The following is a 15,913-nucleotide window of genomic DNA, read 5'->3' on the forward strand; positions in this document are numbered from 1 at the left end:
GTTCTAATATTCTTTTTTTTTAATTATAAAATATTTATTTCCAACAAACATACACATTTAATAAAGGGAAGAAGGAGAAAGAGGAAATAGTTATTACATATAAATAAATATATGTGTAACAAAATATGCAAAACTACTACATATGCTGAAGTATTTTGGGGTAAAATTAATTACTATCATTTTTTTTAATGTTAAGCATTTTGAATTTTATTTTATTTTACTTTATTTTTTTATATTGTAGTGGTTTTTGCCATACACTGACATGAATCAGCCTCTAATATTCTTCAATAAACATCAACATTCTGAGCATGCCACTTAACTGCAGACTTTAGCATGACAAAGGGAGTAACAAGCAGTGTTGAGCTCAAACTGTGGAGTGCAGTATTTCGGAAAATTTCAAAGCAAACAGTTTACACAGAAATTAAGGAAAATATATATCTAGTCATAACTGATGACTTTATTTTCAACAATAAAAGTGTCATTGCCTGAATGGACAGTTAGTCCTTCTTTCAGATAACTTATCATCAATCACCCCTGGAACGGAATTGAAGGAAGTTTGCTTTCCCAGCCAGCCTACCTTCCCAAAATGCCCACTGCAGACCAATCTCTGTGCATCAACTCCTTTATGGACTCATCTGAAAACAAAGCCACCCTGGCTAGAAGCACCAGGCCCCTCAGAGGAAAATGCTGATTCGGAAGCTTGAAATTGGTTCTTTCACGCTGGATGCATAGTCAACACATTCCTTTCATTCTACACTGTTTACCCTGGACTTACTTGTGGATAGGTCTGTCTCGCTAGTGCACAATACACGGCTAGTGTCTTTGAGGCAGCTTCTGTATTTTGTTCGCCTTTACACACACATTCACACATGATTTGCATATAGCAAATGCAACTCTTGTATTTTTTTTTTGCAACTCAATTTTTTAAACCTAATTCAGCCAAAGCAACAGAGCCAAGTATCTTGAGTCACAGCAGGGAAGACTGGAAAATAAAATAAAATAAAACTAAAATACTAGCTAATGTGTATGAAGTGTTGCTGGGTGCTCACCGCTTTAAAAATAATAGTAACTGACATTTACTTGGTGTCAGGGACTATTCCAAGCACTATACGCCGATTAATGAGTTTATTCCTGATAATAAACTTATGAGGTAGGAACCATTATTGTCTTCATTTTACAGATGAGAAAACCGAAGTACAGACTCCAATGTGGCAGAAAACCTGCTGGTTGCACACACTTAATCTCTGCTCCATGTCGGCTTGCAGAACACGTCCTCATGTTTGTTTCCTTTGCAGATTTTTTTGGATTTGGGGGAGAATACTGATTTGCTACATTCCATCTATAGAAGACAGTGCATTATCTCCTATTTGGAAAACTTTTTTAAAAAAATTGAAGCTTTTTCGGGAAAGACTCCCATCCTCCATGTGTTTGGGGTTCCAAACAACTTGATTCGGGGAGAGAAGAGGAAGCTCACCTGCCCTCTTTGGCTTCACACGATGTTTTATGTGCTCAGTCGCACTGTCTCCCATAGATGGAACGTAGCAGATCATTGCTGCGGTTAGCACAATGCTTTGGGGGCCTTCACTTGACTTGGTAAAGGAATGCACTCCTTCTGGAAGGTCCACCTGGACAATCTGAAAATGCTGTTCGGGTGCAGCATTTAACCCCGGAGCTGTACCTAAAACCCAGCAGAGTAACAGAATGTCCTGTTGCCCAGGTGCCTACTGAAATTTCATTTTGGCTTTATGTATTTGCTTGCTCGCTTCTGTATTCACTTCTGGCTGTGCCGGGTCTCGGCTGCTCCGCGCGCTCCCCCCGTCCGGAGGCCCGGCCGCCCCCTGTGCCGCCGCCTCCGGTCCTGCAGCAGAGGCTCCAGGGCGTCGGGCTTCAGCAGCTGCCGCACCGGGCTCTAGACCACAGCCTGGGTGGCTGCGGCCCACGGCCTCAGTTGCTCTGCAGCCGGTGAGATCTCCTCGGACCAGGGAGCGAACCCACGTCTCCCGCGTTGGCAGGCAGATTCTTTACCACTGGACCACCAGGGAAAGGTATGAGGAATTCCAGGGGACACGTAAGGGTGGACATGCCTGCTACCACAGCACAGGGGATCTGGGCGGCCCAGAGACCCCTGCAGGCTTCCGATGAGACGCGAATCTGTCATGGTGATGCGAAGACGCTGGCCTGGCCACCATTCTCAAGTCAGCAGTGGATTTGCTAATGCATGGAAAACAGACACTCACGAGAGTCTAGGTGTCTTAATAAAGAAATCCATGTCAATTTCTAATTATTCATAAACTATAATAAAGATGACCACATACAAAAAAATAGGCACTTAATATTTCTACTGCTGGGAATTAATTCTAAAGAAGCAAGTCAAAGGAACAGAGGAGATCTTCATATAAAGCTATTTCTAGTACTAGTATTTCTGTACCTAAAAGAAAGAAGCAAATTGTGCCACCCACAGGGAACAAATCCTCCAATTGTTCGAGAATCGCTAAATAACGTGGTGTGTGAACTCAGTGCCTTAAAACGCCTTCACTAGGAAAAGAATCGAGAAGCGATGAAAGGTGGAAAGTGTGAGTAGAGGAAAGTCAGCTTAAAAGTAAGCAAAGAAAGGCTTCCCTGGTGGTCCAGTGGTTAAGAGTCTTCCTGCTAATCCAGGGGACACGGGTTCTATGCCTGGTCCAGGAAGATCCCACGTGCCACGCGGCAACTAAGCCTGGGCACCCCAACTACTGGGCCGGGGCTCCAGGGCCCAGGAGCGGCAGCTACTGAAGCTCGCCCACTGCAGAGCCCGTGGTGCACAAGAGAAGCCACGGCCATGCCAAGGCCCTGCACCAGCGCTAGAGAGCGGCCCCCGCTCACCGCAACTAGAGAGAGCCCGAGCGCACCAATGAAGGCCCAGTGTGGCCACAAAAACTAATAAATAAATGTTTAAATAAAATAAAATATTTAAAAAAAGAAAGCCAAGAAAGCTGTATCCTCCACCCAGCACACACACAGCGGTGTGAGACATCTTTGTAACCGGACCAAAGCCTTAAGGGCCAATTTGTGCCATTGTTAGTTGCTCAGTCGCGTCTCTTTGCAACTCCTTGGACTTGTAGCCCGCCAGGCTCCTCTGTCATGGTATTTCCCAGACAAGAATACTGGAGCGGGTTGCTATCGCCTTCTCCAGGGGCTCTTCCTGACTCAGGGATCGAACCCACGTCCCTTATGTCTCCTGCATTGGCAGGCTGGTTCTTTACCACTAGCACCACCTGGGAAGCCCTTAAGAGCCCATCAATAGTCATAAACACGTGCTGTGAGGAGAAATGCGGAACTTTGCCTGTTTTCTGTAAATTTGTGGTACATTTAATTGTCTAACCTTAAAGCATAAGAAGAAAAAAGGAAGGAGAAGAAAGTGAAAGTGTTAGTCGCCCAGCTGTGTCTGATCCTTTGCGACCCCATGGGCTGCAGGGAACGCATCATCAAAGAGGCTTTTTTTCCCAAACAAAAGCCAAGCCTTACCTCAGGCTTGTTGAAAATCTTCAGGAGGCTTAGTCAGCAGCGGGATCGTCAAGCATTTATTGCCCTGAGAGCTTGGGAAGCGTGACGTATCATCTGGGGACTGGAGAGGAGAGCTGCCGGAGTTCCTGAGGGATGCTAGACCCTGGTGTCCACTGTGTCATCTCTTCCTTCACAGGAATCGCCACCGCGTTCACCTCACACCTCTCTATTGAGTACCCGCTCTGTGCTCCTGACACTGACGTAGCGAGTGGGAACAGTGGTAAACAAGACGGACAAGTCCTAGGCTTGAGGAAGCTGACATCCTAGTGAGAAAGAATGGACAATAAATTAAAAAGTCAATTTAGGTAATGATATGTGGAAAATAAAGCAGAGGAATGGGAGTAGGAGTGGGCAACTTTAAAGGGAGTGGAAGATGACCTTTCTAGGAAAATGATTTTTAAACAGAGTCCTGAAACACAGAAGTTAAAACATGCAGAAGCAAGATTATTATGTTCTACACCATATGACCCAACAATCCCATTCCTGGGCATAGACCCAGAGAAAACCATGAAAGATACATGCACCCCAATGTTAATCGCAGCACTATTACAATAGCCGGGACAAGGAAGCAACCTCAGTGTCTACCAACAGAGGAATGGATAAAGAAGATGTAGGTCAGATATACAGTGGAATAATACTCTGCCATGAAAAAGAACGAAATTGGGTCATTTGTAGAGACATGGATGAACCTAGAGAGCATCATGCAGAGTGAAGTAAGTCAGAAAAACAAAGATCACAGATTAATTCATATATGTGGAATCCAGACAAACAGTATAGATGAGCCTATTTGCAAAGCAGACACGGAGACACAGATGTAGAGGACAAGCGTATGGACACCAAAGAGGGGGATGGGGTGAGCTGGAGACTGGGGCCGACGCGCACACACTATCGGTCCCACGTGTAAAGGAGATAGCTAACGAGAACCTTCTGCAGAGCACGGGGACCTCCGCGTAACGCCCTGGGGCGACCTGATGGGAAGGACGTCCAAGGGGACGGGATCTATGCGCACGTGCGGCCGATTCACTTTACTGCGCGGCGGAAACTAACTCAGCGTGGCGAAGCAGCCAAGCGCCGGGAAAAAGCGAGTTTAATAGTTTTAACGTGAAATAAATGAAGACTTATTTTAACGTTTTCAGGGTGTAAAATCATATCATCTGAGGCCAATTATTTTATTTTCTCGTCTTAATGCATTATTTAGAACCTCTGCAAAGCCTTGAATAATCATTGTAGTAGAGGGTGCCCTTTCTAGCACCTGGTATTTTATGGACCTGGTTTGGTTGTCCACCATTTAAAATGATGCCTTCTGTGAGAATTTAACATAGTCTTTCAGTATGAAGAGTCAGTGCATGATGGAGAATTAAGGTCTGCACCAGATGTTTTCTGTAAAGCCCCAGAGGATATATATTTTTAGGCTTTATGGGCCATACAGTCTCTGTCGCAGTTGCTCATCTTTGCTGTTGTGACACAAAAGCAGCTCCCAGCAATAGAGAAATAAATAAGTGTGGCTGTATTCCAATAAACATGATTTACAAAACTAAGCAGCCTGCAGATGGGGCCTATAGGCTGTAGTTTGCTGATACCTGCTGTATGTATTGTTAAAAATCTTTATTCATTTATTACTATTTGGCTGCAGTGGGTCTTAGTTGCAGCACATGGGACCTTCATTGCACATCATGCAGGAGCTTTTGCTGCAGCGCTCAGGCTTGTTGCTCCACGTCACGTGGGATCTCAGTCCCAGACCAGGAATCAGAGTGGTGTGTCCTGCATTGCAAGGCAGAACTTAAAACTGGACCGCTGGGAAGGTCTCTGATTCCTGCTTTAGAGCAGGGGAGCAGAGGTTTGAATTTTGGTGCCATTCTTTGGTTGTATGACCTCGGGTAAGTTACTCAACATCTATTCCTCAGTTTCTTTATCTGAAAAATGAGGTTAATAGTATTACCTCCTTCATCAAGCTAATTGTGAATATTAAGTGACACACGTGAAGTTCCCAGAATAGTGCATATGGTGGTTTAGTCACTAAGTCTTGTCCAACTCTTTGCAACTCCACGGAGATGCAAACATAAAACATGTTCAAGAATACATAGTGGAGAAAGGATAGTCTCTTTAACAAACAATATGAGGAAAATTGTATATCTACATTAAAAAAAGAAAATGAAACTGGGTCTTTATCCTACACCACACATAAAAATCAACACAAAATTTGTTAAGAACATAGACATAAGACCTGAAACCATACAATCCCTGAAGGAGAACACAGAGGGAGACTGCATGATACCGATTTTGGCGATGATTTTTCCTTGGTAACAGCAAAAGCGCGAACAAGAAAAGCAAAAATAAACAACTAGGACTACATCAAACTAAGAAGTTTCTGCACAGGGAAGAAAACAATCAAGAAAGTAAAAAGGTAACCTGAAGAATGAGGGGAAATATTTGCAAACCATAAATGTGATAATGGGATAACACCCAAAGTATGTAAAGAATGTATACAACACAAAAGCAAAAAACCCACAAATAATCCAATATTTAAATGGGCAAAAACCCCAAATAAACCTTTCTCCAAAGAAGACACACAAATGGCCAAAAACTATATAAAAACATGTTCAGTGCAACTATGTATCAAGAAAATACAAATAAAAACCGCAGTGAGATATCACCTCACTCCTGTGAGGATGGCTATTTTCCAAAAGTCAAAAGTAACAAGTCTTGGTGAGGCTGTGGGGGAAAGGGATGTCTTAAACACTGTTGCTGAGAATTTGAACTGGTGCAGCCACTGTGGAAAAGAGCTCGGAGGTTCTGCAAACAATTAAAAACAGAACTACCACGTGGGAGTGGAATCTAGCAATCCCACTCCTTGGTAGACAGGCGAAGGAGATGAAGTCAGCATCTCAAAGAGATTTCTGCATTCCGTCTTCATGGCAGCATTATTTGGAGCATCTGAGATATGGAATCAAGCCAAATGTCTACTGAAGGATGAATGGATTAAAAGGTATATACATATATGTGTGTGTATATGTACATATACATTAAAAAACACAATATTAGTCAGCCTAATAATGATTTCCTCCCATCTGAGACAACATAGATGAACCTGGAGGAGGTTTTATGTTAAGTGAAATAAGCTAGACACAGGAAAAGAAATGGTGCCATCACTTACATGTGATATCTAAAACAGTTGAACTCGTGGAAACACAGAGTAGAAGGGTGGCTACCAAGGGCTCGGGAGTGGCTAGGACAGGGAGATGTTGGCCGAAGGGAACGAGTTTCAGTTATAAGAGGAGTAAGTTCCAAAGCTCGAACGTGCAACACGGCGTCCAAAGTTAACAAAAACGCGTGGTATACCTGAAGTTTTCTAAGCGCATTGGTATTAAGTATTCTTAACACAGATACAAAAAACTACATGAAGTGAAGGATATATTAATTAGCTTGACCATGGTTCAGTTCAGTTCAGTCGCTCCATCATGTCCAACTCTTTGCAACCCCATGGACTGCAGCACGCCAGGGCCTCCCTGTCCATCACCATCTCCCGGAGCTTACTCAAACTCACGTCCATTCAGTTGGTGATGCCATCCAACCATCTCATCCTCTGTCATCCCCTCCTCCTCCTGACTTCAATCTTTTCCAGCATCAGGGTCTTTTTCCAATGAGTCAGTTCTTCATATCACGTGGTCAAAGTATTGGAGCTTCAGCTTCAGCCTCAGTCCTTCCAATGAATATTCAGGACTGATTTCCTTTAGGATTGACTCCTTGCAGTCCAAGGGCTGGAAATAATACATTTGAGAGTTACCAGCCTGTTGTTTGTATTTAAAGTCAAATAACTAAACTGGATTACTTATCCCCAAAAAATTTAAATAGAAAAGAGAAACTGAGACAAAGACCTAGCTTGACTGGGAAAACCAGCAATATAGACTAAAAAATTAATCCTAAATCAAACCAGTCCATCCTAAAGGAGATCAGTCCTGAATATTCACTGGAAGGACTGATGCTGAAGCTGAAACTCCAATCCTTTGGCCACCTGATGCGAAGAACTGACTCACTGGAAAAGACCCTGATGCTGGGAAAGATTGAAGGTGGGAGGAGAAGGGGATGACAGAGGATGAGATGGTTGAATGGCATCACCGACTCGATGGACGTGAGTTTGGGCAAACTCTGGGAGTTGGTGATGGACAGGGAGGCCTGGCGTGCTGCAGTCCATGGGGTTGTAAAGAGTCGGACACGACTGAGCGCCTGGACTGAACTGAGACTAAGAAGAAATATCAAAGATATGAGAGGAAAGTCAGGAGGAATTAATTTCCCAGGAACAAAGAGAGAAGGGGAGGGCTTCCCTGGTGGCTCAGTGGTAAAGAATCCGCCTACCATTGCAGGAGACAAGGGTTCAGTCCCTGGTCCGGGAAGATCCCACGCGCCGCAGAGCAACTAAACGCATGCACAACTGTTGAGCCTGTGTCCTGGCCCTGGGAGCCACACCTACCGACCCCAGAACCCGGAGCCCGTGCTCTGCAACAGGAGAGTAGCCCCTGCTTGTTGCAGCTAGAGAAAAGCCCGCACAGCAACGGAGACCCAGCAGAGTCAAGTAAATAAATAAAGTCATAAAACAGAGAGAGAATGGGATGTTGCAGGATATGGAAAAGAGCAATGAATAACACTCCACGTGGGCATTTCCTGTTTTGAATATGATTTCAAGGTAAATCAGTGAAAATAATCATTTTTCTTTTCCCCAGCTGACCTCATTGTTGAATTCATCAAGTGACTGAAAAATTAATCCTTAGGGAATATGTACCAATGGAATATTCCTGATGCAATTTTAAATATTAGGAACACTGAATTTAATCTTGTAGCTTTATGCTTCCCAAACAGAACTTCCCAAGTCATCTCTGGGGACCAAGAGTGTCCCTTTAGTCAGCTTTGTTATTATGAAAGTCATTATTTGATGATAATTTTAAGTTTAAACATCACAGGAACTTCAGAGGCTAGTTCCAGGCTACAGAGATATGATAAGTAAGGCCAGGTGTTGCCTTATACAGAAAGAAGAGGCAGGATGAAGCACTCTCTCAGTCCCAGAGTAGAATCAGATCTAGTTTGAGAAGTGCTTTAACATAGCGATATACTCAAATGCATAAGTGATCAGCAAACCAGCCTTGGGATTCTTTGAGGACAGACCACTGGTGTCCTCAGCGATTAGCAAAGATGCTACGTAAATCTGCAATGACTTGTAGTCCACATGAGTACATTAAAAGGTAAGAATCTTCTTCTAGACTCCATTTTAGATGCTTGGGAAAATCTCTAAATTGTAACCAGGACAAGCCTCGTGGTGGACATTGTCCAGGAACAGAAGCTAAGTATGGAACTTTTCCCAGAAACAGTTGAGGTTCAGTTTTGACTCAGAACCAGTGTTCTGTCCTAGACAGTTGAAGGGGAGCTCCATAATACATGCTGTGAAATCCATGCTCTTCAAAATGATGAATGGCCGGAAGGAGGCTCTGTCTGGAATGGTCAAGGCATCATGGTCCAGATCAGACTGCTGTTTCAGTCACTCAGATGTGTCTGAATCTTTTCTGAGCCCGTGGACTACAGCCCACCAGGTTCCCCTGTCCATGAGAATTTCTCAGGCAAGAATACTGGAGTGGGTTGCCAAGTCCCACTCCAGGGAATCTTCCCAACCCAGGGATCAAATCTGTGTCTTTTGCACTGGCCAGGGATTCTTTACCACTAAGCCACCAGGGAAGCCCCTAGATTAGACCGAGTCCAACACTATCCTAACCTGAAATACAGAGATGTCGGTCCTTTCAAGGATTTCTCTGGTTTAAAAAATCCATCATCACAAACATCAAGCTTATAGAAGTCAAAGAACTAGAAAATATCCACCTCTGTTATAAGAGGAGTAGCTAGAAGTTTCCTTCTCATTAAGAATCCCCCATATACGTGTACCTATGACTGATTCACGTTGAGGTTTGACAGAAAACAACAAAATTCTATAAAGCAATTATCCTCCCATTGAAAAATAAATTTTTTAAAAAAAGAAAAGAATCCCCCATATGCGAGAAAAAAATAATTCTAATTACATGAACTTTTCAAAAAGCATTATTGGATAGAAAGAGATGTGCCTGAGTTTTCCTGACACCTTTCCCTTTTACGACACCCTTAGCTGAACTTGACTTGTATTCTTTTCATTACTGTATCTCTCTTTCAATTTTGAGCTCTTCGAGTGTTGACACGCCCTCTCATTCTCCACCCTTCTCCCTCTTCTCCCAGAAACTAGAGCTATGCCTGACAGAGTGGAGGGTCTCGATAAGTGTCTCTTAACATTTATTAAAGTGGATCCTGAATGAAAACCAGCAGCACAGGGCACCCCGCGCGGCCCTCTGCGGAGGCCTGAGCGGGAGGCAAGGCCAGCAAAGGGGACGCGAGTGTCCGCGCGGCCGGCTCCCTCTGCTGCGCAGCAGCTAGCATGGTAAAGCAGCTGTGCTCCAATAAAAAGCAATGTTTTTAATTTATGAAAATAAATAGTGAGTAAAGGAGTAGTTGGTAGGAGAGGGTGAAGAGAAAGAGCAAAAAGAAAAGAGGGGGATTGTAAGTTAGGGTTCTGAGCACTGGCTTTGTAGGGATCTGAGAAAGGTTCGTGGCGCTCACTTGACGGAAGAAAGCTCGCTGATGAAGGCCAATTAGAGCGAGAGGACTGGGCCCTCCGGACCCCCACCGGCCAGCCTCGTACACAGTCGCCGCCCGGCGAGGAGTGCTTGACCTTCATGACAGGAGCGAGACTTGCTTCAGCCTGAGCTAGGAATCGCTCCTTTCCCATTTGCCAGCTGGGCACGTTGGTTAAAACCTGTAAGCCTGAATGTCTTCATCTGAAAAAAATACAGACAATAAAGGACTGAAGGACCATTTAAGGGAAAGATGCCTGTAACAAGATTAGCGTGGCATGCAGGACCCAATAAATATTATCTGGTACTATGCAATAGGAGAATAATGCCTCTTGTTGAATGCTGTTGCTCTGAACATATCATTTGATTTACTCAGACTGTGCCTGTGAAAGTATTACGTTGAAAAGTATGTGAGATTGCCTATATGCTGCCATTATCAACTTTCAGAAGCAAATTCCATATGACTCAAGGTATTAACAGTAAAGGGACGTAATTTTGGCTCATCTTTCCAGATGCTGCTGCCAGAAAATACTCTTGGAGTCTCAGAAAGTAAATAGTCTCTTCAGACATATAATTTTCTCAGATTTACAGACATATTTAAAATTTGCAGTCCATAGGGTTGCAGAGTCAGACACGACTTAGTGACTGAACAACAACATAAAATGTATATTTTATTTTATGAATTAATTTTATGAATGCTATTTATGAATTCATAAATTCATATATAAAACTCATTTATAATGACATATAGACAGTATTATTCAACAATGTTTTATAAGGACAAAAATACATTTGTTTGGGTACATCTGATGTAGGAATCCTCCAACTGGTACAAGTACCTCCAGGAGACTCAGAAACCTCTGCTCCAAACAGGCTTCAGCCCTCTGGATGATGGTTAGAACATTATTCCCCCTTTCCTGTTTATCCCACAGTCAGAGCTCCCAAATTAAGATTTTACTTTTGTCTTCAGGTGAGTCCAAACTTGTGCTAACAGATAAAACATTAAGGTCAATTAGGCCATGCAGATAAACCATGGTCTAGATTATAATTATGCCTCTCTAGTCTAGAAATATTGTACTCCAACATTTTTGGTCTCAGATCTTAGGTGCTCTTTTTCCAATAGACCATCCAGAGTTCTACCTATGACTGAACTATAATCAAATAACAAAACCACTTGAAAGTGCCGGAAGTGTTAGTTGCTCGGTGATATCCGACTCTTCACAACCCCATGGCTCCTCTGTCAGTTGAATTCTCCAGGCAAGAAAACTGGAGTGGGTTGCCATTTCCTATTCCAGGGGATCTTCCTGACCCAGGGATCGAACCCAAGTCTCCTGCATTGCAAGCTGATGCTTGACCGTCCAAGCCACCACTTCGGAGACATAAAGCATAGGGGAAAGCAGTGTGGTATAGACAAAGATTAAGCACAGAAGCTCCATTAACAGATTTTCAAAGCTAGCTTTCCTACTGCTCATTTACTTGACTTCAAAACACTTTTTAACTTTTTAATCCTATATGTCTTCATCTGTAGAATGGGGAGATAATAGTACATGCTTACCAAAGTGGTGTAATACAGGTGTCCCCAACCTCTGGGGTCTAATGTCTCATGATTTAAAGTGGAGCTGATGTAATAATAATAGAAATAAAGTGCACAATAAATGTAGTGTACTTGAATCATCCCCAAACCATCTCCCCCAACGCCAGTCCATGGAAAAACTGTCTTCCTCAAAACTGGTCCTTGGTGCCAGAAAGGTTGGGGACCACTGGAATGGGTGAAGCAAGCTAACCCAAGTAAGTATTCAGTACCGTCACTTTGCCTAGGACTTAACTTGGAATAAATGATAATTTGTCCTAAGACAGAGACCTTGTCCTCCAGGAACCTCGAATATAATTTGGAACAGAACATACAGACACAGTAAAGGCTGTATATTAACCCTAAAATCATAACACTATGAGTGACAAAGAATTTCGGAGAAAGGAGAGAGCGATTTAAACTGGAGTGTTCCAGAAAGACTTCACAAAAGAAGAACATAACCTAGAATTTTAAAAGTGGGCAGGATCTGAATTAGGCAAAAGGGATAGGTTTTCTAGCTAGAAGGAGAACAGAATTATATGAAGTAGAAAGGTGAAAGATAGATAACAGACCAATGAGTAGGCCACATGGTGCATAGCAGGGATAACCGGGCCATCCTCAGTGGGGTTAGCCTAAAGAAGTCAGACCCAAGAGAGACTGGAATAACCAGCAGAGGGTGTGAAAGCAGGCACTTAATAAACAGGAAGGCATTAAAAAACCTTAAGCAGATGAATTATGTGCTCATGGAGAGCAAGATGAATTATAGAGAGAAAAGAAGAGAAATGGAAGATTAGAGGGAAGGCCATCACAAAAATCCCAATGGAAGGTAACAGCAGACAGAACTGATAGGGTAGCAGGAAGGGAACAAAGCAAAGGATATGCGAAATCTTGTAGTTGTTTAAGTGTTTACTTGTTTCTTTTCGGCCGCCCTGAGCCTTCACTGCTGCTCACAGGCTTTCCCTGGCTGCTGTGAGCTGGGCGGCTCTCCATCGCAGCGGCTTCTCTTGTCGCAGAGCAAGGGCTCGGGGAACGCAGGAGCAGAGGTTGTGACCTGCAGCATGTGCCGTCTTCCCAGACCAGAGGTCAAGCCCACGCTCTCTGCTGTGGCAGGTGGGTTCTTACCCGCTGGACGACCAGGGAAGTCCTTGGTTTCTGTTTTATAGTTGATCAACAGTGTTGTGTTAGTTTCAGGTACAGCAAAATGACTCAGTTATACATGCATCTCTTCTTTTTCAAATTCTTTCCCCATGTATGTTGTTACGGAGCAGTGAGCAGTGTTCCCTGTGCTATAGAGTAGGTCCTGGTTCAATTTTAAATGTATCAATGCATACATGCCAGTCCTGGGCTTCCCTGGTAGCTCAGCTGGTAAGGAATCCGCCTGCAATGCAGGAGACCCCAGTTCAATTCCTGGGTCTGGAGATCCCCTAGAGAAGGGATAGGCTACCCACTCCAGTATTCTTGGGCTTCCCTGGTGGCTCAGATGGTGAAGAAATCACCTGCAATGCGGGAGACCTGGGTTCGATCCCAGGGTCAGGAAGATCCCCTGGAGGAGGGCATGGCAACCCACTCCAGTATTCTTGACTGGAGAATCCCACGGACAGAGGAGCCTGGCGGGCTGCAGTTCATGGGGTCACAGAGAGTTGGACACACCTGAGCGACCGAGCACACCCCACGCCAATTCCAAGCTTCCCATCTATCCCTCCACCCCAGCTCTTCCCCCCGGATGTGGTCTCTGTGAGTGTTTCTCTTTTGTAAGTAAGTTCATTTGTATCACTTTTTTAGATTCTGCACATAAGTGATATCATATAACATTAGTCTTTAGAGATGAGAAATTCTGAAGGACACTATCAGTGCTCAGGGACCAATAAATACTAATATTGGATAAAGCAGAGCAAGCAAAAAAATCCATAAAGTCCCCAGGTTTTAAACTAAATTACAGTTTGTTTAATTTTTTCTGGCGTATAGTTGCTGTACAATGTTGTTCGTCTCTGCTGTACAGAAGCGTTCATCAGCTGTTCATATATATACATATATATCCCCTTTTCTGGGTTTCCTTTCCACGGAGATCAGCACACAGCATTAAGTAGAGTTCCCTGGGCTACCCTAGGTTCTCATTAGGTATCTGTTTTATACACAGTATCCATCGTGTATGTATGCAAACTACAGAGCTTGTGATACAGTATCACAACGCACCTTTTCTTTAAACTTTGACAGGCATTCCTCAAATTTTTTATTTCAAGTTTCCCATGATGAATTGACACCCAATTTTATCTGTTTTGCAAACTTGAACTTTAAATTGACTTTATCCATTCGTTTGTTCAGAAGTACTTCTTGAGAAATTTTCTTTGCCAGGTACTGTGCTAGACACTGGAACTAAAGTAAAGGTGGTCAGAATCCCCACCGCCGAGGATTTCTCAGTCTTCAGCACAGGATGGAAAAGGGAGAAAGGTGAGAGAGGGGCAAATGTATACACTGTAATGTCACGAGATCGGCTGTGACACGAACGCTGCCGAAGTCCCTCCGTGCGGGGAGCAGCCGGGAAAGCATCCTGGTAGAAGAGCCGCCTGGCAGCGGGGAGGACACGGTCCAGGACCCCGGCGGGACCCACAGCCCGGGGATGCGTGGACGCCTGGTGGGAGGCGAGTTTGGGGGAGAGTGGACACCCGTGTATGTATGCTGAGTCCCTTCTCTGTTCAGCTGACACGATCGCAATTGTTAATCAGCTGTGCCCAACAGAAAACAGAGAGCTTGCATTCAAAAGGGACACTTGGAGACTCATGTCATCTTCCCTTTTCATAGGTGCAACGCGGTACCCATGGAGGAAATAAATAAAACCGCAAAGGCACAATTCTTCTTTCGTCCATTCTCAGCTGACCCTAGGGTCCAGGCGGTGATTTTCGTGGCCTTCCTGGCCATGTACCTGACCAGCCTGGGTGGAAACGCCCTCATTGCAGTTACTGTTCAGATCAATCATTCCCTGCACACTCCCATGTACTTTTTCCTGGCTCACCTGGCAGCTCTGGAAATCCTCTACACATCTTCCATCGCGCCCCTGGCCTTGGCGAACCTCCTTTCAATGGGCAGGACCCCCGTCTCTATCACTGGATGTGGCGCCCAGATGTTTTTCTTCGTCTTCCTGGGAGGGGCTGACTCGTCCTGCTCGCGGTTGATCGCGATCCGCTACCCTTTAGGATACACCCTGCTCATGAGCTGGCCCTTGCGTGTGGAGCTGGTGGTGGGGTCCCTGGTACTAGGGTTCTCGCTGTCGCTACCGGGGACTGTTTTAATCTTCCGTCTCCCGTTCTGCAGCAAGAGTGAAATCTACCACTTCTACTGCGACATGCCTGCCGTCATGCGCCTGGCTTGCGCGGACACGCGTGTTCAGCAGACGGCTCTGCACGTCGTCAGCTTCATCGTCCTAGGCATCCCCTTCTCGATGATCTTCGTCTCCTACGTCTCCATCGCGGCCACCGTCTCTCGGATCCGGTCCTCGGAAGGGCGCCGCCGGGCCTGCTCCACGTGCTCCCCCCACCTGTCGGCGGTCCTCCTGCAGTATGGCTGCGCCAGCTTCACATACTTGTCCCCCAGGTCCAGCCACTCTGCTGAGACGGCCCGGGTGGTGTCTGTGGTCGACACCTTCATCACTCCCATCTTAAACCCCTTGATCTATAGCATGAGGAACAAAGAATTGAAAAATGCTCTCAGGAGGCCGCTAAGCAGGTTCCAGGTAGGATAGTTCTATGACTTATTTACATCAGGGCAACCGGAGGCTGTTAATAATTATGCCCGGATGCTCTGCAGGAGCCAAGAGTGTCCTCAGCTGAGACATGGTGCTCTAGGAGCGCCGGAGGACGTGGCTGCTACTAACTGAAATAAAGCTTTATCACACAGGGCATCCTGGGCGTGGATGGAGGAGTAGCAACATTCACTTACTGGACATCTACTGGGAACGAGGCACTTTATGCGGGTTCTCTCACTTAGCCCATTATAAGTATCATTGTCTTCTTTACTTTAGAAAACTAGAGTGGCTAGCAGAATACATACCAGGATGAGAACACAGGGATTCAGAAACCTGAAGACTAAGCTGTCTCCACACAGTGATGCCTTCCTTGCTCTAGGCTTGCTCTGCCAGTAGGATATGTGTTACCTTGTACAAGTC

General features: G+C 44.7%; 1 protein-coding gene across 1 annotated transcript; it reads left to right on the forward strand.

Annotated features, from left to right (window-relative positions):
• Positions 1-14,569: 14,569 nt before the first annotated feature.
• On the forward strand, positions 14,570-15,490 carry LOC136174537 (olfactory receptor 10V1-like). Its single transcript, XM_065944717.1, has one exon. It carries the CDS (start codon positions 14,570-14,572, stop codon positions 15,488-15,490), a length of 921 nt encoding a protein of 306 aa, XP_065800789.1.
• The last annotated feature ends 423 nt before the right edge of the window (positions 15,491-15,913 follow it).

Source organism: Muntiacus reevesi, chromosome 9, assembly GCF_963930625.1.
Source record: "Muntiacus reevesi chromosome 9, mMunRee1.1, whole genome shotgun sequence".
Classification (NCBI taxonomy): domain Eukaryota; kingdom Metazoa; phylum Chordata; class Mammalia; order Artiodactyla; family Cervidae; genus Muntiacus; species Muntiacus reevesi.